The 27,173-nt window shown below is 45.7% G+C and overlaps 1 protein-coding gene across 1 annotated transcript in view; it reads right to left on the reverse strand.

Moving 5' to 3' along the window:
- LOC123491989 (hydrocephalus-inducing protein homolog) overlaps positions 1-27,173 on the reverse strand; it is a 138,502-nt gene that overhangs the window by 93,508 nt on the left and 17,821 nt on the right. Inside the window, 1 exon segment of the mRNA XM_045223596.1 lies at positions 3,908-4,060. Within this exon segment, the coding sequence (XP_045079531.1) occupies positions 3,908-4,060 (153 nt within the window).

A 27,173-nucleotide genomic window follows, 5' to 3' on the forward strand; every position in this document is an offset into this window, starting at 1 on the left:
CCCTGCGCCTTCATCTTTAGTGGTGCTGTGACCTCCCTAATCAAACCAGATCCCAACGGACGGCTATCTAGGGATGAATAGGGAAAGGCACATCTATAGGTAGGAGGGGAATCCCTAACTTAACACAAAAATTCAGATCAATAAAATTCCCAGCTGCGCCTGAATCGACTAGCGCCTTATGTTGGGAATGAGATGCAACCTGGGGAAATACTACAGGTATACAAAAATGAACAACAGAGAGCTCTGGGTGAGTTGGGCGCCTACTCACTTGGAATGACTCCCCAGTGCGTGCCCTGTTGCCTTGATCCCCTGGAGGCCCTCCCCAGCACCGAACCGCAGTGTGTCCTCTACGGCCACAGTTGGTGCAGGGGACGACCTCCCTCCGGATCTCTCTCCTCTTCTCTCTAGCGCCAGCACCTCCGTGCTCCATAGGGCTCGGCTCGGAGGTGCTGGGGGATGGAATGGACGGCCCCAACTCCGGACATCCGCGGGTGGCCAGCAGGGTATCCAGACAGATAGACATGTCCACCAACTGGTCGAACGTTAGATTGGTGTCCCTGCAGGCCAACTCTCGTCGAACGTCCTCTCGCAGGCTGCACCGATAGTGGTCGATGAGGGCCCTCTCATTCCACCCCGCATCCGCCGCTAGAGTCCGGAAGTCCAGGGCGAACTCCTGTGCGCTCCTCTTCCCCTGTCGGAGGTGGAACAGACGCTCTCCCACCGCTTTACCCTCTGGGGGGTGATCGAACACAGCCCTGAAGCGGCGGGAGAACTTGCGTAGCTGATGGTGGCGGCGTCTATTCCCCTCCATTCGGCATTGGCCCACTCCAAGGCCTTGCCGGAGAGACAGGAGATGAGGGCGGAAACGCTCTCGTATCCCGAGGGCGCCGGGTGTATGGTTGCCAGGTAGAGTTCCACCTGAAGGAGGAACCCCTGACACCCGGCTGCGGTGCCATCATATGCCCTCGGGAGCGAGAGCCGAATCCCACTGGACTCCGGAGCTGGTATGATGGGGCTGGCCGATGGTGGTGGTAAGGTATAAGGAGGTGTGGGCAGGCCTCTTTCCCATCTGCGCAGAGTGTCCATGACGCCTTGCATGGCGGAGCCGAGTCGATGGATCATGGCGTCCTGGCTGCTGACCCGATCCTCCAGTGACTCGGCTACCGCCGCTGCTCCTGCTGACTCCATAGGTGGTGTGTTATTCTGTCAGAGTGTGCTGATGTGGATGCGGTGGTAGAGTCAATCGCAGGACACAGAGGATAAGTCAAGACGACTTTACTAACACTTGAAAATAGACACAAAAATAAACGACTTCAAAACACTGGAGGCGAACAAAATACGCGCAGTGCGTAAAACAACAAGGAGAGTCAAAATACGCGGAGTGCGTAAATAACTATATAGAGCCAAGGCACCGAACCTATCAAAACACGACAGGTGGAACAATAACACACAAGATACAAACATAACATAGGGGAACTTATAGGTGACACAATCAATACAGAATACGAAACAGGTGCACTAACTAGACATGACAAAACAAACATCGAAAACATCAAACGGTAGCAGCTAGTACTCCGGGGACGACGAACGCCGAAGCCTGCCCGAGCAAGGAGGAGGAGCAGCCTCGGCGGCATCCGTGACAGTGAAATTATTAATGTGGGTATTAGTGTGTCAGAGTACATGAAGCTAGAACACAGCATAAATTGGGAGGTTTTTATTCCGCCTGAAAGTAACTTTAGGTTTTATAGGGAATGCTTTATTGGACTTATGCAGCTGCTAAATACTATGGGACCAAAGCCCAATATCTGATGAGTAATTATGTGAAGTTTAATGCCAATAAAGTAAAGTAAACCAAAGTTGTAGGGGTTTTAGTTGAAGTATGTTTAGGCGGATTAGCAAATGGAGACATTTGGGTAGATTTGGGCACCATCAGTGCCATTTGACTTTTATCAGGTACCAGACAGCAAAAGTCATTTAATTTCACTAACATATCACTATATGTGTACATTCCATCAAAAACTGTTTTGATGTTGTTTCCAATGTTCTCCCAGACCTCTATACGTGTTCCCATTAAAATAAACCATACAATGGGAAAGTTTGACTCCAAACTGAGCAGATTTATTAGAAACTATAAACAACAAATTTAAAAACAAAAAGTCCACACATCCCAGAACTATAAATAATGATATGGTGTCCTTGGGTGGGTAGTCACACAAAATGTAGACTATTTTTACCCTAAAACTTGCTGTCGTGCCAATCCTTGAAACAGTTACGCTTTGATGTAAGGAACAAAGGGACTTGGCACTTCCTGCAGTACACAGGTGTTTTCACTTTGGGGATGCCAACATCCAGACATTTCCTACAGTTCTTCCTGTCTTTGCTGGCATCATCACCATAGTATTCTGGCATGCAGGATGTTGGTGGTGATCGTGGTGGAGGTTGTGGTTCAGACTGTTTAGCAAAGCTCACCATTTCTGTGAGTAGCTTTTCCCTGATCTACTTCTGTGTGTACGGCTTAGTGGGGTTGTACTTATGGAGTTCTTTGTGAAGTAGGAAAATATTTACAACAGCAATATCAACAAAATGAAAAAGAAAAGTCTTATACCATTTCATCGTCTTGTGGTGAACACTGTAGTATCCAATCAATGCGTCGGATAAATCCACTCCACCCATACTCCGGTTGTAGTCGGCTACCGCATCTGGGATGGGCACAGTTTTAGTCTGCCATACACCACCCTCTTTTACCTTCCTTTTGACAGTTTGTCCACTAAATGCTTCATGTACAGTAGAGCACATGGTTACCTCACGTGTGTCCATCCATTTTACAAATAATACATTTCCTTTGCGTATCCACAGCAAATCTCCCCTTTCTGCTTTTTTTGGCAGGTTGTTCTTTTTGGTTTGTGGGAAACCAATCCTGTTCGTTCTAATTGTCCCACAGGAACCAGTGTTTCTTCTATGTAGTTCCTCAAAAAGGTCAGGGCTAGAATAGAATGTGTCTACAAAAAGTGTATAGCCCCCACCAAGTAGAGGGAATGTCATCAAGTCCATAACTGAAGTGTAGCTTAGTCCCTGGCCTGGTGTGAACACACTCTTGCTTTCATAAACAAAAAAATTCCACATATAAGCAGTATGAGAGTCAGCCAGTACAAATAATTTATACCCCCACTTAGAGGGCTTTGCTTTCATATATTGCTGCATACTTATTTTCTCCTTGGATGCCACCATTCTTTCGTCTATGGAGATGTTTTGGTATGGCTGGAAATGTGATTTGCAGGCATTGGTAAGCTCAGTGTACAGGGGCTTGATCTTGAAAAGTCTATCATATTCTGCAGTGCCTTTTTTTGTGTTGTTGGCTTCATCGTCTTCTGGTTTGCTCAAGTGCAGTGACCACATGACTGCTTCAAAACGGTCTCGTGTCATAGTGTCTCCAGGGAAGTGGAAATTATATGGCCATTCCTTCCTCCAGTAGGTGCCCCTCTCGTGTACAGAGTCAAGCCCTGAGTATAGCAGAATTGCCAGGAAAATGTAGAAATCTCTCATCGTTAGTGGTATCCTAGCGAATTTCAGTCCGGACTGCAGTCTTTTGGCAGCATTTGCATTAGTGTTGCAAATTATTGTGCAGCCAACCGAAGTGCTAAATAACAGTTGAAAGAGTGAAAGGGGAGACCATGACGCAGTGGTGTCGATTGTGGGGCCTGGGACTCTGGTGGGCATAAACCGGATTGGGTCTGGTCGTTCATCATTCTCTTCTCTATTATGCCACCTATCTTCTTCTTCCTCTTCTTCCTCCCCGACTCTTGGAGTGGCAGGCCTACCTCCACCACACTTACTTGGATACGCTGACTTTGAGAAAGCTTTCCCTTTTCTTTTGGGTTGAGGGCTCTTTACAGGGGACTCAGTGTACGATGAAGACCGTGGCCGAGGGAGGGGAGCAGAAGTGCGTTGTCTAGACAAGCGGCCAGGCTGAGGAAGAGGAGGCTCTGCCTGAGGAAGGGGAAGCTGTGACTGAGGAGGCAGATGCTCTGGCTGTGGCTCATCACCTCTATAGTCATCTTCACTGTGCAAACAAGACAAAAGAGAAAAGAAAATCATGACTAAAACACACTTGGATTCATTCATTGACAAATCTGACTCAAAACAGTCAGATATATAAAATAAATAGTTAGAACTATGAGACTGTTTACTAAAGTGATCATTCAGTGACAATAAATAATACACATAGCATTCTATTGTAAGTAAACTTGCGTGTGGGCAAGTTAACATTCAGGTATTCACACGTTTAAAAACCGTACTACGTCATTGTTTGAGATTGCGGGAGGAGTACCCCGGATATGGGGAACCTCGTGATGAAGAGGTTTTAAAGCTTGGTTGCAAAGGGGTCTTCCAAATTAACAATGACCCCAAGCATACTTCCAAAGTAGTGGCAAAATGGCTTAAGGACAACAAAGTAAAGGTATTGGAGTGGCCATTACAAAGCCCTGACCTCAATCCTATAGAAAATTTGTGGGCAGAACTGAAAAAGCGTGTGCGAGCAAGGAGGCCTACAAACCTGACTCAGTTACACCAGCTCTGTCAAGAGGAATGGGCCAAAATTCACCCAACTTATTGTGGGAAGCTTGTGGAAGGCTACCCAAAACGTTTGACCCAAGTTAAACAATTTAAAGGCAATGCCACCAAATACTAATTGAGTGTATGTAAACTTCTGACCCACTGGGAATATGATGAAAGAAATAAAAGCTGAAATAAATCATTCTCTCTACTATTATTCTGACATTTCACATTCTTAAAATAAAGTGGTGATCCTAACTGATCTAAGACAGGGAATTTGTACTAGGATTAAATGTCAGGAATTGTGAAAAACTGAGTTTAAATATATTTGGCTAAGGTGTATGTAAACTTCAGACTTCAACTGTAGGTGTTCCATTTGTCCAGGTGGGAAAGGGCAGTGTGGAGTGCAATAGAGATTGCATCATCTGTGGAGCTGTTGGGGCGGTATGCAAATTTGAGTGGGTCTAGGGTTTCTGGGACAATGGTGTTGATGTGAGCCATGACCAGCCTTTCATAGCACTTCATGGCTACAGACGTGAGTGCTACGGGTCTGTAGTCATTTAGGCAGGTTACCTTAGTGTTCTTGGGCACAGGGACTATGGTGGTCTTCTTGAAACATGTTGGTATTACAGACACAGTCAGGGACAGGTTGAAAATGTCAGTGAAGACACTTGCCAGTTGGTCAGCGCATGCTCGGAGTACGTCCTGGTAATCCGTCTGGCCCTGCGGCCTTGTGAATGTTGACCTGTTTAAAGGTCTTACTCACATTGGCTACGGAGAGCGTGATCACACAGTCGTCCGGAACAGTTGATGCTCTCATGCATGCTTCAGTGTTACTTGGGCAGCTCAAGGGCTGTGCTTACCTTTGTCATCTGTAGTAGTTTGCAAGCCCTGCAACATCCGACGAGCGTCGAACCCGGTGTAGTACGATTCAATCTTAGTCCTGTATTGACTCTTTGCCTGTTTGATGGTTCGTCGGAGGGCATAGCGGGATTTCTTATAAGTGTCCGGGTTAGAGTCCCGCTCCTTAAAAGCGGAAGCCCTACCCTTTAGCTCAGTGCTGCCTGCAATTCATGGCTTCTGGTTGGGGTACGTACATACGGTCACTGTGGGGACGACGTCATCGATGCACTTATTGATGAAGCCAGTGACTGACGTGATGTACTCCTCAATGCCATCAGAAGAATCCCGGAACATATTCCAGTCTGTGCTAGTAAAACAATCCTGTAGCTTAGCATCTGCGTCATCTGACCACTTCTTTATTGACCGAGTCACTGGTGCTTCCTGCTTTAGTTTTTGCCAAATGGAGGGAGTGGGAGAGCTTTGTACACGTCTCTGTGTGTGGAGTAAAGGTGGTCTAGAGTTTTTCTTCTTCTGGTTGCACATTTAACATGCTGGTAGAAATGAGGTAAAACTGATTTAAGTTTCCCTGCATTAAAGTCCCTAGCCACTAGGAGCACTGACTCTGGATGAGTTTTTTCTTGTTCGCTAATGGCTGTATACAGCTCATTGAGTGCGGTCTTAGTGCCAGCATCTATTTGTGGTGGTAAATAGACAGCTACGAAAAATATAGATGAAAACTCTCTTGGTAAATAGTGTGGTCTACAGCTTATCATGAGATGCTCTACCTCAGGTGAGCAAAACCTTGAGACTTCCTTAATATTAGATTTCGTGCACCAGCTGTTGTTTACAAATATACACAGACCGCCACCCCTTGTCTTACCGGAGGCCGTTGTTCTATCTTGCCGATGCAGCGTAAACCCTGCCAGCTGTATGTTATCCATGTCGTAGTTCAGCCCCGACTCGGTGAAACATAAGATATTACAGTTTTTAATGTCCCGTTGGTAGGATATTCGTGATCGTAGCTCATCAATTCTGTTATCTAATGATTGTACTTTGGCTAATAGGACTGATGGAAGAGGCAGATTACCCACTCGCCGTCGGATCCTTACAAGGCATCCCGACTTACGTCCCTGATATCTCCGTCTCTTTCTCCGGCGAATGACAGGGATTTGGGCCTTGTCGGGTGTCTGAAGTAAATCCTTCTTTTCCGACTCGTTGAAGAAAAAATCTTTGTCTAGTACGAGGTGAGTAATCACTGTGCTGATATCCAGAAGCTCTTTTCGGTGGTAAGAGACAGTGGCAGAGACATTATGTACAAAATAAGTTACAAATTATGTGAATAAACACACATAATAGCACAATTGGTTAGGAGCCCGTAAAACAGCAGCCATCTCCGCCATTATAGACAACTATGGGACAGCTATGTGTTTTGACAGTGTAAAAACAAAAAATACAAAAAATAAAGGTACTGTACTATATAAGGAATAGTGAGTCATTTGGGACAGAACCCCAAATATGTTCTGTGTTATAAGTTATTTATACTTGAGAAAATGTGCAGTATACCGACACATACTGTATTAGCTGAGTAGGAAATCATCAGAAACTATGACAAGCTATGGGCACTGAGACAAAACAATCCTATCAGATTCTTTGCTAGTCTTTTCTTCTTGGAAGTAAGTATAGTGAGTTAGAGTTATTACATTTTAGTCATTTAGCAGATGCTCTCATCCAGAGTGACTTACAGGAACAATTAGGGTTAAGTGCCTTGCTCAAGGGCACATCAACAGATTGTTCACCTGGTCGGCTCGGGGATTCGAACCAGCAACCTTTCGGTTACTGCCGCAACTCTCTTAACAGCTAGGCTACCTGCCGCCCCAATTCAAAAATATAAAATCTCATAAGAAACATTTGTTTAATTCAGACCGTTAATGAATGGTATTACAGATGAATTGTAATGCAAGTGAAACCGCTCTAACTCTTCAGGATACAATCTTTCACCATTGACTTCACCTGGAGATGGATCAAACCATCAACACTGAATGACATATAAAGTATATTTCTTGAATTATACCAGTGGCAAAGTGCATCCAGCCTAACCGGGACTTCTACTTTCATTTTATGTTTGCCCTCTCTTGTTTAAATCCAGAGAGTGTATAAAACACAGTATGTTTTACTGGACCATGTGAGCATGAGGTCCTTGGACGTACAAAACCCTAACTCATGTCAGATGTGTTTAGAACAGCATGGTGCATCCATAGACACTGTTTTAGACACATTCACGTTACCCTTTAAAGGAAAAGACAACGATGAGGCACCACACCACAGGTCACTGGAATAATGATTTATGTATGTTTTTAAGATGTCGCCTGACTTGTTCATGCATAGTTACTGACAATATAATCGTCAGTTTATTAGAAGCGCTGACTTGACTGTTACCCTGAGGCAAGATTTTATGTTAGTCATGGTACATGTAAGTAAACCTACACTAGTTTACATTTTAGTCATTTAGCAGACGCTCTTATCCAGAGCGACTTACAGTTAGTGATTACATTTTTTTTTATACTGGCCCCCCGTGGGAATCGAACCCACAATCCTGGCGTTGCAAACGCCATGCTCTATCAACTGAGCTACATCCCTGCTGGCCATTCCCTCCCCTACCCTGGACGACGCTGGGCCAATTGTGCGCCGCCCATGAGTCTCCCGGTCGAACCAGGATCTCTAGTGGCACAGTTAGCACTGCGATGCAGTGCCTTAGACCACTGTGCCACTCAGGAGTTTAGATGGCAATCTCTTAGTGTTTCCTTTTGTCATACATCCACCATCAAAACCAATGGGACAGCTTAGAGGTAGAAGCCTAGAAAGCAATACTGGAAGATTCAGCATAGTTTTTTGGATCCGTCTGATATGGCCAGCACTAGGCAGGATATTCATAAACTTCATCTCCCTCCCATTATTTCTCCATGCTACTATTTGGTTTGGAACAGTTGGGGGTTATATAGACCTACCTGTCTGCCTCTACGACCTGTGCAACAATGTATCATTTTACAAATGTGATTGCTCCAGTGCCAGTAGGATAGCTAGCCCAAGAATGAACGTGAAACTAATAATTCACCAAGAAAACCGTAAACACTCAGAATTCCATTCATTCATTAATCAGCGTAGCTTGGTTAGCTTGGACTCACCAACCATAATAGTTGTTGCCTATGTAGGCCTATTGGATATTTATTAAATCATTATTTATTGAAGTTCTTGTCTTTCATCATCATTGAATCTCTGCTAGCTAGCTACATGCCAATGATTTGTTTAGCATAGCAACGTCGAATGATTAGAATGAACGACTTGGTCAAAATAACTGAAAATAACTAACGAAAAAATACTTTGTAGTCGCCAAAGTTCCGGAGCATGTCTTTAAGGCTTCTGACAGCGGGCCTCAGAACGGCCCTTGTCGGGAGTTGTCACGCGATCATTTCCGGGTTCTCAGGCATTATTGCTTAAGTACATTATATTACTTCTCCCACTGGCCTCCATATTTTAGTCAGCTAGACTTCCAAGGTGAAACCTCTGTCAGAAGCCCTAAAGACTGCTCCGGAACCTTGGCAACTACTAAGTATTTTTTAAATGGATGTGTAAATGTGTAGTTCATACATGCATAATCTATGAGCAGAATTACTGTCTTACCTCAATTAGCCATGAAATCTGTTGTTTGAAAGCAAGTGTTTTTCTGGAAGCTGTGCTGCTCCATTTTCGCTACATTCTACCCCACGTGGGTCAGCCCCCTAGCAATTCGAGTTCAACTATTGAGCTTCAGCCCCTCGCCATTTAAGTGACATCTAGCAAGAGCACACACAGCAAAGAAAGAGCAATGAGGTGGGGCACATATCTGCACATATGTGACGTAGTAAGCAATTATCAGGGACAGCTTTTGTCTCGTGAGCGCTACTTTCAGAACTACTGGCTAAAAAGTATACAAAAGTACCGGAGAATCTCTTTAACTGGTTGCCTATACCTCTCCTCTATATTGAGTATAATTCACAATGGCATCCTTTCACTTCCCTATCCATTCACTGCGCATACAGGACCAACATCTCTTCCAAATGCATATCATCCTTATTAATAAATATTTTGGTTTAACCTCACTAACCATCACGGGCCAAAGGGAGAGTTTCTGCATAGGTGGGACCTAACTCAAGGTCATTCTTTCAATGAATTTGTGCTTGAATGTAGTGAATATACAGTCTGTTTCGTTAGAGTATACATAGGTGTGACGCCACAAACAAATAAGTGTTGTCTTTTAAGAAGAGGGTAATGTGTTTGTGTGGTGTGTGTGTGTGTGTGTGTTTGCCAAAGTCTCCTGAAGATTTTGTGCTGAAACATTGCGGAGACCTCGCTGCATTATGCAGTAGTTATTCACTGTTCGCTGGGGGTGTTCAATAATGTAGGGGCTAAAATGGCACATCTTTAAAATTTTATCACCAGCCCTTCCGCCACACACACACACAGACACACGCATACACATAGAAACACACACATACACACTGCTGTTCCTCTCACTCTTCACTCTAACTCCCACCAGTCTGCTAAGGGTTCAAGTGCGGGCTAGTCCCCAGGGGGCGAAGGTTGGCAAATTACATCTTAATTATGATGTTTTCTGGTTGTGAAGACATTATATAGAGTTAAACACTAACTTTCAACTTTTCAATTCCTAAATTAGTGTGATGTTAATTTCACTGGGAAATATGTTGGTGACAAAACAATTACGATCTTAATTTTGTTTATAACAAAATTACAGAGTTGAACACTCAAATTTACTGAACACATCAATATATTGATAATGAACATAGCTCCATCAAACTACATCATATCAAGTAAACATCTCACTCTATCTCCATCAAATAAAGATTCAAAATGAAAGATTCTATGAAAGCATTGAATGAAATATTCAGATGTGGGGCTAGTAGCTGGTAGTAGTCTCTACTCCATCCACTCCCTGCAGTATTAGTCTCTGTTTCTAATCTAGCCTCTACTCTAGTCACTAATCTACTCTACCTGTAGTATCAGAATGAGTCTCCACCCTACTCTACTCAAAATAAAATGTGTATTGGTCACATACACAATTTAGCAGATGTTATTGCGGGTGTAGCGAAATGCTTGTGTTCCTAGCTCCAAAGGTGCAGTGGTATCTAAATATTTACAACAATACACACAAATCTAAAAGTGAAAGAACATAATTAAGAAATATATAAATATTAGGACGAGCAATGTCGGAGTGGCATTGACTAAAATACAGTAGAATAGAATACAGAATATACATATGAAATGAGTAAAGCAGTATGTAAACATTATTAAAGTGACCAGTGATTCCATGTCTATGTATATAGGGCAGCAGCCTCTAAGGTGCAGGGTTGAGTAACCGGGTGGTAGCCGGCCAGTGATTGCTATTTAACAGTCTAATGGCCTTGAGATAGAAGCTGTTTTTCAGTCTCTCGGTCCCAGCTTTGATGCACCTGTACCGACCTCGCCTTCTGGATGTTAGCATGGTGAACAGGCCGTGGCTCGGGTGGTTGATGTCCTTGATGATCTTTTTGGCCTTCCTGTGACATAGGGTGCTATAGGTGTCCTGGAGGGCAGGCAGTGTGCCCCCGGTGATGTATTGGACAGACCGCACCACACTCTGGAGAGCCCTGCGGTTGCAGGCGGTGCAGTTGCCGTACCAGGCGGTGATACAGCCCGAAAGGATGCTCTCAATTGTGTAAAGGATTGTGAGGGTCTTAGGGGCCAAGCTGAATTTCTTCAGCCTCCTGAGGTTGAAGGGGCACTGTTGCGCCTTCTTCACCACACAGTCTGTGTGGGTGAACCATTTCAGATTGTCAGTGATGTGTACGCCGAGGAACTTGAAGCTTTTCACCTTCTCCACTGCAGTCCCGTCGATGTGGATTCCTGAATTCCACAATCAGCTCCTTGACGTTGAGGGAGAGGTTATTTTCCTGGCACCACTCCGCCAGGGCCCTCACCGCCTCCCTGTAGGCTGTCTCGTCATTGTTGGTATTCCTCTTGCCCACAAGGACAAGGGGGCAGAGGGAGCACTTATACACGTACTAATGAGGGGATATGAACCAGGTGTGTGTAATAGACAAGACAAAACAAATGGAATGATGAGATGGGGAGCGGCAGTGGCTAGAAGGCCGGTGACGACGAACGCGGAAGACTGCCCGAACCAGGAGAGGAGGCAGCTTCAGAGGAAGTCGTGACAGTACCCCCCCTTGACGCGCAGCTCCAGCAGTGCACCGACACCGGCCTCGGGGACGGCCAGGAGGACGCAGAGCAGGGCGAGCCGGATGGCGACGGTGGAAATCCCGCAACAGGGAGGGATCGAGGATATCCATCTCTGGGACCCAGCACCGTTCCTCCGGACCATACCCCTCCCACTCCACGAGGTACTGAAGGCCCCCCACCCGACGCCTCGAATCCAGGATGGAACGGACGGAGTACGCCGGGGCCCCTCGATGTCCAGAGGAGGCGGAGGGACCTCCCGCACCTCAGACTCCTGGAGCGGACCAGCCACCACCGGCCTGAGGAGAGACACATTGAACGAGGGGTTAAAACGATAATCATGTGGGAGTAATAACGCATAGGTAACCTCATTTATCCTCCTCAGGACTTTGAACGGCTAAGCTTCCGGCAGGGCGGCTGAACGGCTAAGCTTCCGGCAGGGCAGGTGGAGGGGGACATTCCGGGTCGAGAGCCAGACCCGATCACCCGGTACAAAGACCGGGGCCTCACTGCGGTGGTGGTCAGCGTTGGCCTTCTGACAACGCACAGCGCATTGGAGGTGGACGTGAGCAGCGTTCCACGTCTCTTCCGCGCGCCGAAACCAGTCATCCACCGCAGGAACCTCGGTCTGGATCTGGTGCCACGGTGCCAGAACTGGTTGGTAACCTAAAACACATTGGAATGGTGTTAGTTTAGTGGAGGAGTGACGGAGAGTGTTCTGGGCATATTCGGCCCAAGGCAAGAACACCGACCACTCCCCCGGCCAGTCCTGGCAGTAGGACCGCAGGAACCTACCCACATCCTGATTCACCCGTTCCACCTGCCCATTAGACTCGGGGTGAAAACCAGAGGTCAGGCTGACCGAGACCCCCAGACGTTCCATGAACGCCTTCTAGACCTTGGATGTGAACTGGGGACCCCGGTCAGACACTATGTCCTCTGGTACACCGTAGTGCCGGACGACGTGTGTAAAGAGGGCCTCCGCGGTCTGCAGGGCCGTGGGGAGACCAGGCAGAGGAAGGAGGCGGCAGGCTTTGGAAAAGTGGTCCACAACGACCAGGATGGTGGTGTTACCTTGATAGAGGGGAAGATCAGTAAGGAAATCAATACACAGGTGAGACCATGGCCATTGTGGAACTGGTAAAGGCTGTAACTTATCCGCTGGGAGGTGCCTAGGTGCCTTACTCTGGGCGCACACCGAGCAGGAGGAGACATGCAACCTCACGTCCTTAGCCAAGGTAGGCCACCAGTACTTTCCGGTCAGGCAGCGCACTGTACAACCGATACCTGGGTGACCAGAGGAGGGGGACATGTGTGCCCAGTAGATCAGACGGTCACGGACAAGAGCAGGCACGTACTGCAGCCCACTGAGGTGGAGATGGTTCTGTGCATAACGCCTGCTCTATATCCGCGTCCATTGCCCAAACTACTGGCGCCACAATGCAGGAGGCCAGGAGTATGGGGGTGTTGTCTCTGGGCCTCTCCTCTCTGTCGTACAGCCGTGACAGCTGCGTCTGCCTTCACGTTCTTCGTACCCGGGATGTATGATAGTGTAAAATCAAACCGGGTGAAGAATAGGGCCCATCTGGCCTGGCAAGGGTTCAGCCTCCTCGCTGCCCGGATGTACTCCAGGTTATGGTGGTCCGTCCAGATGAGGAAAGTGTGTTTCGCCCCTGGACAACAGCCAACAGCTCCCGATCACCAACGTCGTAGTTCTGCTCCGCCGGGCTGAGCTTCTTGGAGAAGAAGGCACAGGGGCGGAGCTTGGGATCATTGAGATAGAACCGCGCCTATCCCTACCTCGGATGCATCCACCTCCACTACGAATGGTAGTGATGGATCGGGTGGGCCAGTACCGGGGCTGAGGTGAACAGACTCCTCAGGTTACTGAAGGCCCTGTCAGCCTCAGCAGACCAGCAGAGCCGGGATGGCCCACCCATCAACAGAGATGTGATGGGAGCTGCGACCTTGCCAAAGCCCTGGATAAACCTCTGATAGTAGTTGGAAAAGCCAATAAAGCGCTGCACCTCCTTTACCGTTTTTGGACTGAAATGTGATCTCCCTCCATCTCCACACCTGAGGTAGTAATGCGGTATCCGAGGAAGGAGACGGACTGTTGGAAAAACAGACACTTTTCTGCCTTGGCATGAAGGCCATGTTCCAACAGTTGTGCCACCACTTTGCGAACCAGGGACACATGCTCGGCGTGCATTTACCAGAATGTCATCGATGTATACCACTACACCGCGACCAAGCATGTTCCGAAACAACTCATTCACAAAGGACTGGAACACGGATGGAGCATTCATCAAACCGAAAGGCATTACCAGGTATTCATAATGCCCCGTGGTTGTGCTGAAAGCTGTCTTCCAATCGTCACCCCTCTCAGACACGCACCAGGTTGTATATACTCCGGAGATCTAATTTTGTGAAGAAGCGCGCCCCATGCATTGACTCGATCACAGATGGAATGAGGGGGAGAGGATCACTAAATCGTATCGTCCCCTTGTTTAGTGATCGGTAGTCAATACAAGGGTGCAGACCGCCGTCTTTCTTCTTCACAAAAAAGAAACTTGAGGAGGCGGGCGAAGTGGAGGGACGTAGAAACCCCTGGTGCAGGGACTCGGTGACATATGTCTCCATTTCAGGCTGTGATAGGGGATACACATGACTCCTGGGAGGCACAGCGTCTACCCGGAGGTTTATAGCGCAATCCCCCACCTGATGAGGTGGTAATTTGGTCGCCTGCATTTTGGAAAACGCATGCGCCAAATCTAGGTATTCGGGGGAAATGCGCACGGTGGAGGTACTGTCTGGACTTTCCACCGTGGTTGCACCAACGGAAATACCGAGACACCTACCCTGACACTCTCGCGACCACCCTGTGAGAACCCTCTGTGGCCATAAAGGTGTGGTTGTGGAGTGTTAACGAGGGGATCCCTAACACAACAGGGAAAGTTTCCCGAAAGTTCCTGTTTCCATATTGACCTTCTTGTCTTAAAGTAATGATGGACTGTCGTTTCTCTTTGCTTATTTGAGCTGTTCTTGCCATAATATGGACTTGGTATTTTACCAAATAGGGCTATCTACCTTGTCACAACACAACTGATTGGCTCAAATGTATTAAGAAGAAATTCCACAAATTAACTTTTAAGAAGGAACACCTGTTAATTGAAATGCATTCCATGAAGCTGGTTGAGAGAATGCCAAGAGTGTGCAAAGCTGTCTTCAAGGCAAAGGGTGGCTATTTGAAGAATCTCAAATATAAAATATATTTTGATTGGTTTAACACTTTTTTGGTTACTACATGATTCCCTATGTGTTATTTCATAGTTTTGATGTCTTCATTATTATTCTACAATGTAGAAAATAGTAAAAATAAAGAAAAACCCTTGAATGAGTAGGTGTTCTAAAACTTTTGACCGGTATTGTATATACTGGAGAGCCACGCTATATTTTTGATGAGCCCCACAGTGTAGTGCACTATGGCCATACCCTTGTAGTACAAGGCTTTGCCTGAAATGGCACACTATTCCCTATATAGTGCATTACTTTTGACCAGAGCCATTAGGGTGCGATTTCAGACAGAGCTTTACAAGGCCATTGGGGGTTTTAGTATGGCGTTTTGACAGGACACATTAGTGAATACTCCACTTTGACACTCAGTAGTGAGGGAACAGAGAGCAGACTTTACTTGCTGGACCCCCTAGGGTCGTGTTTACCTTTTAGTCCATGCTGGGTGATATCTGGGTATGACAACAACTACAGCAGAATCTATGTCTAGTAGGCTCTAAAACTCTGACAACACGGCAGCACCGTAACACTACAGGACAGCAGCATTGCGCAACAGGGTGTCTGTGTCTGTGCTTAAAACAAGACTTAAAACAATTAATGTTACTTGGCCCTAAAGAGTCAGGGGGTATATGTAACAAAACAATTCCTGTGAGTACTTAAAATAAAATGTATATCTTAGCTGTTTTGTTTAGCATCTATGTTAATGATTTTTCATGCATAATTGACCCTTCGCTAAGTCCAGCCCCAGAATTTTGGGCAACCAATCACAGCGCTCCAATGGATAGCAACTGTCGTCGAGTCCAACACCTCAGACAAACTCACGTTTAAATCGCATGAAAAAAACCATAGTTTTCTTCAAAATAATTATATTTAAATGACTAAATAATTTAACATGCACCAGGAGTACTTGCAACTGTGATTCCTGAAATGCAGAGACTGTTGATGGAGTATTTTTCGAATACAAAATTATAATTTTGTTACATATCAGTCATATTGACCACCAAAAGTTGCTAATACTAGCTAGCTAGCCACTTAATATAACTTGTTTTCTCAAAATGTATGTTAGCTAGCTAAATTAGCAATGTTATGAATACATTTCCCATCTGCTATTGACATCAGGATATGATTTGAGAGCACTAGTTAGCTCCAAAAGTGTTTATAGCTTTGACTGCATGCTGACAGTGAATTTAGAGCCATTCAGTGGTTAGCTACACTACAAACATAATTGTACAGGTTCCCTTGAAGCTATTGTAATGACAGTCCACCACATACCCAAGAGTTTCCTGATTATCAATAGGTAGTCTGTGTTTAATTTCATTGTGTATTAGAAACACAGTTTAGAGATTATTGTGAGGAGATTTCGGCAGTGGTTGAATGGGGAATTGGGGCTTCCCGGGAAAATGGTGTCTGAGGTTGAAACAGTAACCAAGGGGGGCGGGGCTTAGCGAAGGGTCAATTAGACTTGACCATTTGCAAAAACCTGCCTTAGTTACTGTTGCGATGTTAGAATGTTCTACGTCAGTACTGCTCGATTTAAAAGGGCTTGGTCAAGATTTTGGACCAGAAAATGATATGTGTTGACCACTGACCAGACCATGGAGTAGTCAACACCAGCTCCAATTAGAAGGGAATATTATATCAAAGATGACCCAGATAAACCATCTCTGGCTCCAACCCCTATGATCCATCAACAGCAACTAGTCATGTTTCCTCATTTTATTGGCAACATTATAACCTAAATATTCCATGAATTGAATATTAGCCAACATTCCAGAACTGCCTTCAGGAGAAGTGATTTGAATGAAGTGTATTATGACATCGACAGTCAACCACTCCATACTTTAAATATGTATCCTGACTAACAAACGAAATAGACGGTCTAACAGAACAGATACATAGCAATAAAAACTGTAACATAGAGGCTCAGAATAAATTAGAGGAAAAACAAAAAGAAATGGAGAAACTTATTCAAGAAAGATCAAGTGTAATATATTATAAAAATAAAGCAAACTGGATGGAATATGGGGAAAAATGCTCCAAATTTTTTAAATCTTCAACATAGAAATGCTACCAAAAATAATTGACTAAAACTGGTTACAAATGATGGAGTCACCCATGATTCACCAAATTATATTTTGAAGGAGTAGGCAAAGCACTTTAAGCATATGTTTTCGTTTCAGTAGCCTCCATCTCCTCTAACTGAAGCAAATTGTAGGGCTTAAAAACAAAGGTGTCATTGTACGCTGATGATTCATGTTAACTTTTAAATCCACAAGTTGAATCCCTCCACAGCCTCATAGAGGATCTAGATACATTTTCTAACCTCTCTGGATTACAACCAAATTATGATAAATGTACTATATTACGTATTGGATCACAAAAAAATACAATTTTTACATTACCATGTAGTTTACCAATAAAATGGTCTGATGGTGATGTGGATATACTCGGAATACATATCCCAAATGAGATAAATGATCTCACTCCAATAAATGTTAATAGAAAGTTAGCAAAAATAGATAAGATCTTGCTACCATTGAAAGGTAAATACCTGTCTATTTGTGGAAAAATCACCCTCATTAAGTATTTAGTATTATCCCAGTTTATCTATTTGCTTATGGTCTTGCCTATGCCTAGCGAACAGTTTTATCAATTATATGAGAAAAAAATATTCTATTTTATTTGGAATGGCAAGCCAGACAAAATTAAATGGGCCTATTTATATAATGAATATGAATTCGGAGGACAGAAATTATTAAATATTAAAGCATGAAACCTATCACTAAAAGCTTCAGTCATACAAAAGTTATACTTCAATCCGAACTGCTTCTCTAGCAAGTTATTAAGATTGTCTCACCCCATGTTCAAGAATGGCCTTTTTCCCTTTATTCAGATCACAACATCTCACTTTCAGTTATTTGAAAAGGAAATCATCTCCCAAATATCACTATTTCTAAAACAAGCCATAGACAGTTGGTGGGCAATTTCAATTTAATCCACCAGAAACGACAGAACAAATAATGAAACAAATATTGTGGTTAAACTCAAATATACTAATATACCAGTTTAATTTAAGGACCAAAGGAATGACAGACGTCCCACATGGATGTCACGCCCTGGCTCGGGGGACTCTTAAATGTTGAGCCAGGGTGTGGAGTTTCTGTTACATTTTCTATGCTTTTGATCTAGATCGTTTATATCTATGTTGGCCAGGGTGGTTCCCAATCAGAGACAGCTGTAGCTCGTTGTCTCTGATTGGGGACCATACTTAGGCAGCCTGTTTGGCACTAGTATTTTGTGGGATCTTGTTCCGTAAGGTTTTGTGTATAACCTAGGACTTCACGTATCGTTTCGTTTGTTGTTTTGGTTCGTGTGTGTACTAAATAAAGAATGTACGCTAATCACGCTGCGCCTTGGTCCGCTTCATCTGTCAACGATCGTGACAGAAGATCCCACCAAAGGAGGACCAAGCAGCGTGTCCAGGAACGGACAGCCTGGACTTGGGAAGAGATCCAGGCCAGAATGGATCGCCGTCCTTGGGAGGAGACTGTGGAGGCGTGCTACAGAGAGGAGCAGCGGCAACGCAGAGGGTACCGGCTGAGGAGGAAGCCCGAGAGACAGCCCCAATAAAAACATTTGGGGGGGCTAAAAGGGTGGTTGGCGGAGCCTAGAGTTAGAGCAGAGCCAACTCCCCGTACTCAGGCTAGGAAGCGTGAGACTGGGCAGGCTCCGTGTTATGCAGAGCCACGTACTGTGCCGCGAGTGTTCGGCACAGTCCTGTACGTCCTGTGCTAGCACCACGCACGTGTCGTGCTAAGGTGGGCATGCAGCCAGGACGGAGTGTGCCGGCTCAACGCTCGTGGCCTCCAGTACCCTCCTCGGTCCCGGATATCCTGCGCCAGTGCCACGTGCTGTAGCGCCAGTACGAGTGCACAGCCCTGTACGTCCTGTGCTGATGCCTCACCATAATTTGTAGAGATAGGCATTCAGCCAGGACGGGTTGTGTCAGCTCTCTGCTCCAGACCTCCAGTCCGCCTCCACAGTCCGGCCCGGCCCGTTCCGGCACCCCGCACCAAGCCAATGGTGCGTGTTCCCAGTCCAGCCTGGCCCGTTCCTGCTCCCCGCACCAAGCCAGTGGTGCGCGTCGACAGTCCGGCCCGGCCTGTTCCTTCTCCCCGCACCAAGCCTGTGGTGCGTGTTCCCAGTCCAGCCCGGCCTGTTCCTGTCCCTCGCACCAAGCCACAGGTGCGCGTCGCCAGCCCGGTCCGGCCTGTTCCTGTCCCTCGCACCAAGCCAGTGGTGCGCGTCGCCAGCCCGGTTCGGCCTGTTCCTGTCCCTCGCACCAAGCCAGTGGTAAGCGTCGCCAGCTCGGTCCGGCCTGTACCTGCTCCCCGCACCAAGCCAGTGGTGCGCGTCGCCAGCCCGGTCCAGCCTGTTCCTGTCCCTCGCACCAAGCCAGTGGTGCACGTCGTCAGCCTGGTCCGACCCGTTCCTGCTCCCCTCACCAAGCCAGTGGTGCGCATCGTCAGCCCGGTCCGGCCCGTTCCTGCTCCCCGCACCAAGCCAGTGGTGCGCGTCGTCAGCCCGGTCCGGCCCGTTCCTGCTCCCCGCACCAAGCCAGTGGTGCGCGTCGCCAGCACGGTCTGGCCCGTTCCTGCTCCCCACACCAAGCCAGTGGTGCGCGTCGTCAGTCCGGCACGGTCCGTGCCTGTTCCACCGGTGCCTGGTCCGGCACCGGTCAGCTGCTCCACACCGGAGCCAGAGCAATCCGCTCCACCGGTGTCCAGTCCAGCTCCGGCCAGCGGGACCAGACCAGGGGCGCTACGGGGGGGTAGAGAGAGAACGGTGGTCACGCCCGGAGCCGGATCCACCTCCGAGGTGGAATGCCCACCCGGCCCCTACCCCGTTGTGTTGGTGTGGCGCGGTCCTAGTCCGCGCCTTTGGGGGGGGGTACTGTCACACCCTGGCTCGGGGGACTCTTAAATGTTGAGCCAGGGTGTGGAGTTTCTGTTACATTTTCTATGCTTTTGTTCTAGATAGTTTAGATCTATGTTGGCCAGGGTGGTTCCCAATCAGAGACAGCTGTAGCTCGTTGTCTCTGATTGGGGACCATACTTAGGCAGCCTGTTTGGCACTAGTATTTTGTGGGATCTTGTTCCGTAAGGTTTTGTGTGTAACCTAGGACTTCACGTATCGTTTCGTTTGTTGTTTTGGTTCGTGTGTGTACTAAATAAAGAATGTACGCTTATCACGCTGCGCCTTGGTCCGCTTCATCTGTCAACAATAGATTTTTGACGCACCGATTCCATGGCATAGTGTTTATGAACTGATACGCAAAACGACGCCGGATTCAAAACTTTGAATTTTTCAATTTAAATTATTATACAAAATCCTTGCTACCAATAGAATGTTATTTATATGGGGGATACAATCTTCCCAGCTCTGCAGATTTTGCTGCGAAGAGACAGAATCATTAGATCATTTGTATTGGTATTGTCCATTTGTGGCTTGTTTTTGGACACAGGTCCAGGAATGGACAGGAACAAATATATATATATATGACCATCTGGATGATCCAGAGGAGGAATGGGAGAAGGTCATATGGTCTGATGAGACAAAAATATAGCTTTTTGGTCTAAACTCCACTCACCATGTTTGGAGGAAGAAGAAGGATGAGCACAACCCCAAGAACACCATCCCAACCGTGAAGCATGGAGGTGGAAACATCATTCTTTGGGGATGCTTTTCTGCAAAGGGGACAGGACGACAACACCATATTGAGGGGAGGATGGATGCGGCCATGTATCGTGAAATCTTGGCCAACAACCTCCTTCCCTCAGTAAGAGCATTGAAGATGGGTCGTGGCTGGGTCTTCCAGCATGACAACGACCCGAAACACACAGCCAGGGCAACTAAGGAGTGGCTCCGTAAGAAGCATCTCAAGGTCCTGGAGTGGCCTAGCCAGTCTCCAGACCTGAACCTAATAGGAAATCTTTGGAGGGAGCTGAAAGTCCGTATTGCTCAGCGACAGCCCCGAAACCTGAAGGATCTGGAGAAGGTCTGTATGGAGGAGTGGGCCAAAATCCCTGCTGCAGTGTGTGCAAAGCTGGTCAAGACCTACAGGAAACTTATGATCTCTGTAATTGCAAACAAAGGTTTCTGTACCAAATATTAAGTTCTGCTTTTCTGATGTATCAAATACTTATGTCATGCAATAAAATGCAAATGAATTACCTAAAAATCATACAATGTGATTTTCTGAATTTTTGTTTTAGATTCCGTCTCTCGTAGTTAAAGTGTACCTATGATAAAAATTACAGACCTCTACATGCTTTGTAAGTAGGAAAACCTGCAAAATCAGCAGTGTATCAAATACTTGTTCTCCCCACTGTATACAGGCCCGTCTGAAGTTTGCCAATGAACATCTGAATGATTCAGAGGAGAACTGGGTGAAAGTGTTGTGGTCAGATGAGACCAAAATTGAGCTCTTTGGCATTAACTCAAATCGCCGTGTTTGAAGGAGGAGGAATGCTGCCTATGACCCCAAGAACACCACCCCCACCGTCAAACATGGAGGTGGAAACATTATGCTTTGGGGGTGTTTTTCTGCTAAGGGGACAGGACAACTTCACCGCATCAAAGGGACGATGGACGGGGCCATGTACTGTCAAATCTTGGGTGAGAACCTCCTTCCCTCAGCCAGGGCATTGAAAATGGGTTGTGGATGAGTATTCCAACATGACAATGACCCAAAACACACGGCCAAGGCAACAAAGGAGTGGTTCAAGAAGAAGCACATTAAGGTCCTGGAGAGGCCTAGCCAGTCTCCAGACCTTAATCCCATAGAAAATCTGTGGAGGGAGCTGAAGGTTCGAGTTGCCAAACGTCAGCATCGAAACCTTAATGACTTGGAGAAGTTCTGCAAAGAGGAGTGGAACAAAATCCCTCCTGAGATGTGTGCAAACCTGGTGGCCAACTACTAGAAACATCTGACCTCTGTGATTGCCAACAAAGTACTAAGTCATGTTTTGCAGAGGGGTCAAATACTTATTTCCATCATTAAAATGCAAATCAATTTATAACATTTTTGACATGCGTTTTTTCTGGATTTTTTTGTTGTTATTCTGTCTCTCACTTTTCAAATAAACCTACCATTAAAATTATAGACTGATCATGTCTTTGTGGGAAAATGTACAAAATCAGCAGGGGATCAAATACTTTTTTCCCTCACTGTATATGTATCCTGACTTTCAGTGATGTTTTCTTCAGTCAAGTAAACAATTAATTTATGGAGGAGTGAGCAACACAATGTAACTCCAAGTCAATCACACTTCTGTGAAATCAAACTGTCCACTTAGGAAGCAACACTGATTGACAATACATTTCACATGCTGTTGTGCAAATGGAAGAGACAACAGGTGGAAATTATAGGCAATTAGCAAGACACCCTCAATAAAGGACTGGTTTTGCAGGTGGTGACCACAGACCACTTCTCAGTTCCTATGCTTCCTGGCTGATGTTTTGGTCACGTTAGAATGCTGGTGGTGCTTTCACTCTAGTGGTAGCATGAGACAGAGTCTACAACCCACACAGGTGGCTCAGGTAGTGCAGCTCATCCAGGATGGCACATCAATGCGAGCTGTGGCAAGAAGGTTTGCGGTGTCTGTCAGCGTAGTGTCCAGAGCATGGAGGCGCTACCAGGAGACAGGCCAGTACATCACGAGACGTGGAGGAGGCCGTAGGAGGGCAACAACCCAGCAGCAGGACTGCTACCTCCACCTTTGTGCAAGGAGGAGCAGGAGGAGCACTGCCAGAGCCCTGCAAAATGACCTCCAGCAGGCCACAAATGTGCATGTGTCTGCTCAAACGGTCAGACTCCATGAGGGTGGTATGAGGGCCCGACGTCCACAGGTGGGGGTTGTGCTTACAGCCCAACACTGTGCAGGACGTTTGGCATTTGCCAGAGAACACCAAGATTGGCAAATTCACCACTGGCGCCCTGTGCTCTTCACAGATGAAAGCAGGTTCACACTGAGCATGTGACAGTCCCCTTGTGAGACCATATGCTGGTGCGGTTGGCCCTGGGTTCCTCCTAATGCAAGACAATGCTAGACCTCATGTGGCTGGAGTGTGTCAGCAGTTCCTGCAAGAGGAAGGCATTGATGCTATGGACTGGCCCGCCCATTCCCCAGACCTGAATCCAATTGAGCACATCTGGGACATCTCGCTCCATCCACCAACGCCACGTTGCACCACAGACTGTCCAGGAGTTGGCGGATGCTTTAGTCCAGGTCTGGGAGGACATCCCTCAGGAGACCATCCGCCACCTCATCAGGAGCATGCCCAGGCATTGTAGGGAGGTCATACAGGCACGTGGAGGCCACACACACTACTGAGCCTCATTTTGACTTGTTTTAAGGACATTACATCAAAGTTGGATCAGCCTGTAGTGTGGTTTTCCACTTTAATTTTGAGGGTGACTCCAAATCCAGACCTCCATGGGTTGATACATTTGATTTCCATTGATAATTTTTGTGTGATTTTGTTTTCAGCACATTCAACTATGGAAAGAAAAAAGTATTTAATAAGATTATTTCATTCATTCAGATCTAGGATGCGTTATTTTAGTTTTCCCTTAATTTTTTTGAGCAGTGTACCTTTTGAACTGATGCCACTGTTTATGAGGAGTCCACTTGGTCAACAATACTGTGTTTAACATTTTTACTAGCCGTCAAATCCTTGTTTCTTCCGTCAATGTTTCCACACTAGGTCAACATGTATGTTCCTCTTCCAAAACCACAAAGTCAAAACCAAAAAATGCAACTAACAGGAATTCCAAAATTCCACATTTTACACAGTGACAGACTTGAAGAGGGTTGAGAGGTTGGCAGCATCTGGTTCCGACATTACTGACCTTTGACACGGAAACGGGGTGAACGATCAGAGACCACAACTACTTTGAAGGAGATTATGGATCTGAAGGAGGCGGCCTGGGTACAGAATCAACAGCACACACCACAGGATGCCTCTGAGAGAATGTCTACTTGGGAATGTTGACGTTGGTCTGACGACAGTGGACACCCTTGGCAGGTTCTTCTCTTCAATGACTAAGAGCCGGTTTCCTGGACAATATTTAAGACAAAACATTTGCTTAACCCTTTAGAACCCATAGCAGCCGTTGACTGCCGTTTTTTAAATTACTATAGCACCGCAAACAGCGTTGTTTTTCTAACAATAAAATCTGTGGTAATAGCGCAAAATTAACTTGCTAACAACCTGTTGTCATATTCGCATGGCTGTTGTCATTAACCAAAAACCAGAAACAGGGTATGCTGTCATTTGACTTTTGAAAAATAAAATCACTTCATTACTCAAAATGAAGGCATCGAAGCTACCACAACTTTTCACTGTGGAAGAGGCTGTATCTACAGTATGTTGGTTGGTGATACAGATTTGGACACGTCCTTGCACTTTGAAAGCGATGATTATGTCGAGGTGAGTGCAATAAGTAAACAGCAGCTATATGTTTGGTGTTGTCGATGCTTGATGGTGTGAAGCTTGGGGAATATCTTTGATTTGCAAATCCTGTCATTATCACTTGTTTGATACTGGTGAGCACATCAGCAGTGGGAATCGAATGATTGCTCTCTCAGTCTCATGGAAAGAGTTGCAGTGTTTAGCGGTATATAGTCAGCTAACTAGTTGGAAGGTTTGTGTTGTTTCTACCGATGTCATTTCTATGGAAATGGCCCAAACTGCTTGCTACAGCTAGCTAACTAGCTAGCTAGTCTGTCAGGCAAGAAAAATTGTGTGGCGGTAAATCTGGGCTGCACTCGCGAAGCGTCAACCTCAGCTGTCACTTTCACTAGCTAGCAATACAGACAACAGGCTAGATAGCCACCGAAATAGAGATGAGAGTAATTTGTGTTTATCTGTTGGGCTTAAATTATGGTTTGTCATGTTTGCTAGGTACAGATATTCATAGGCTATCCATTGCATTGTTTTCATATTACAGTGGGAAAAAAAGTATTTAGTCAGCCACCAATTGTGCAAGTTCTCCCACTTAAAAAGATGAGAGAGGCCTGTAATTTTCATCATAGGTACACGTCAACTATGACAGACAAAATGAGATTTTTTTTTCTCCAGAAAATCACATTGTAGGATTTTTAATGAATTTATTTGCAAATTATGGTGGAAAATAAGTATTTGGTCACCTACAAACAAGCAAGATTTCTGGCTCTCACAGACCTGTAACTTCTTCTTTAAGAGGCTCCTCTGTCCTCCACTCGTTACCTGTATTAATGGCACCTGTTTGAACTTGTTATCTGTATAAAAGACACCTGTCCACAACCTCAAACAGTCACACTCCAAACTCCACTATGGCCAAGACCAAAGAGCTGTCAAAGGACACCAGAAACAAAATTGTAGACCTGCACCAGGCTGGGGAAGACTGAATCTGCAATAGGTAAGCAGCTTGGTTTGAAGAAATCAACTGTGGGAGCAATTATTAGGAAATGGAAGACATACAAGACCACTGATAATCTCCCTCAATCTGGGGCTCCACGCAAGATCTCACCCCGTGGGGACAAAATTATCACAAGAACGGTGAGCAAAAATCCCAGAACCACACGGGGGGACCTAGTGAATGACCTGCAGAGAGCTGGGACCAAAGTAACAAAGCCTACCATCAGTAACACACTACGCCGCCAGGGACTCAAATCATGCAGTGCCAGACGTGTCCCCCTGCTTAAGCCAGTACATGTCCAGGCCCGTCTGAAGTTTGGTAGAGTGCATTCGGATGATCCAGAAGAGGATTGGGAGGATGTCATATGGTCAGATGAATCCAAAATAGAACTTTTTGGTAAAAGCTCAACTTGTCATGTTTGGAGGACAAAGAATGCTGAGTTGCATCCAAAGAACACCATACCTACTGTGAAGCATGGGGGGTGGAAACATCATGATTTGGGGGCTGTTTTTTCTGCAAAGGGACCAGGACGACTGATCCGTGTAAAGGAAAGAATGAATGGGGCCATGTATCGTGAGATTTTGAGTGAAAACCTCCTTCCATCAGCAAGGGCATTGAAGATGAAACGTGGCTGGGTCTTTCAGCATGACAATGATCCCAAACACACCGCCCGGGCAACGAAGAAGTGGCTTCGTAAGAAGCATTTCAAGGTCCTGGAGTGGCCTAGCCAGTCTCCAGATCTCAACCCCATAGAACATCTTTGGAGGGAGTTGAAAGTCTGTGTTGCCCAGCGACAGCCCCAAAACATCACTGCTCTAGAGGAGATCTGCATGGAGGAATGGGCCAAAATACCAGCAACAGTGTGTGAAAACCTTGTGAAGACTTACAGAAAACGTTTGACCTGTGTCATTGCCAACAAAGGGTATATAACAAAGTATTGAGAAACTTTTGTTATTGACCAAATACTTATTTTCCACCATAATTTGCAAATAAAATCATTAAAAATCCTACAATGTGATTTTCTGGATATTTTTTTCTCATTTTGTCTGTCATAGTTGACGTGTACCTATGATGAAAATTACAGGCCTCTCTCATCTTTTTAAGTGGGAGAACTTGCACAATTGGTGGCTGACTAAATACTTTTTCCCCCACTGTATTTGAAAGCTGTCATGTTAGGGTAGATGCCCGTGCAGTGGAGCTCATATGATATTGAGTTGCAGTGATATTTATTTACATAGCCAGCTAACAAGTTGCTTGTTTTGTCCTGCTTCTACCGATGCTATTCATTTTCAAATTCTCACTGACAATCTGGCCACGTACGGCCTCATAAACTCATTTTGTTTTATTGATTGAAGGTACTGTATAGCATCATAATGTTATTGTTTACTATATGTGTGTGAGAGAGAGTGTGAGTGTGAGAGAGAGTGAGTGTATGTGTGGAATGGGAGGCGTGTAACTGTACCACACAATTTATTATGGAAACCCCTAAGAGGTGATTATTAGGAAGAGAGTACAGTTGAAGTCAGAAGTTTACATACACCTTAGCCAAATACATCTAAACTCAGTTTTTCACAATTCCTGACATTTAATCCTAGTAAAAATTCCCTGTCTTAGGTCAGTTAGGATCACCACTTTATTTTAAGAATGTGAAATGTCAGAATAATAGTAGAGAGAATTATTTCTTTCAGCTTTTATTTCTTTCATCACATTCCCAGTGGGTCAGAAGTTTACATACACTAAATTAGTATTT

The sequence above is a fragment of the Coregonus clupeaformis genome, chromosome 11 (assembly GCF_020615455.1).
Source record: "Coregonus clupeaformis isolate EN_2021a chromosome 11, ASM2061545v1, whole genome shotgun sequence".
In the NCBI taxonomy this organism is placed as follows: Eukaryota; Metazoa; Chordata; class Actinopteri; order Salmoniformes; family Salmonidae; genus Coregonus; species Coregonus clupeaformis.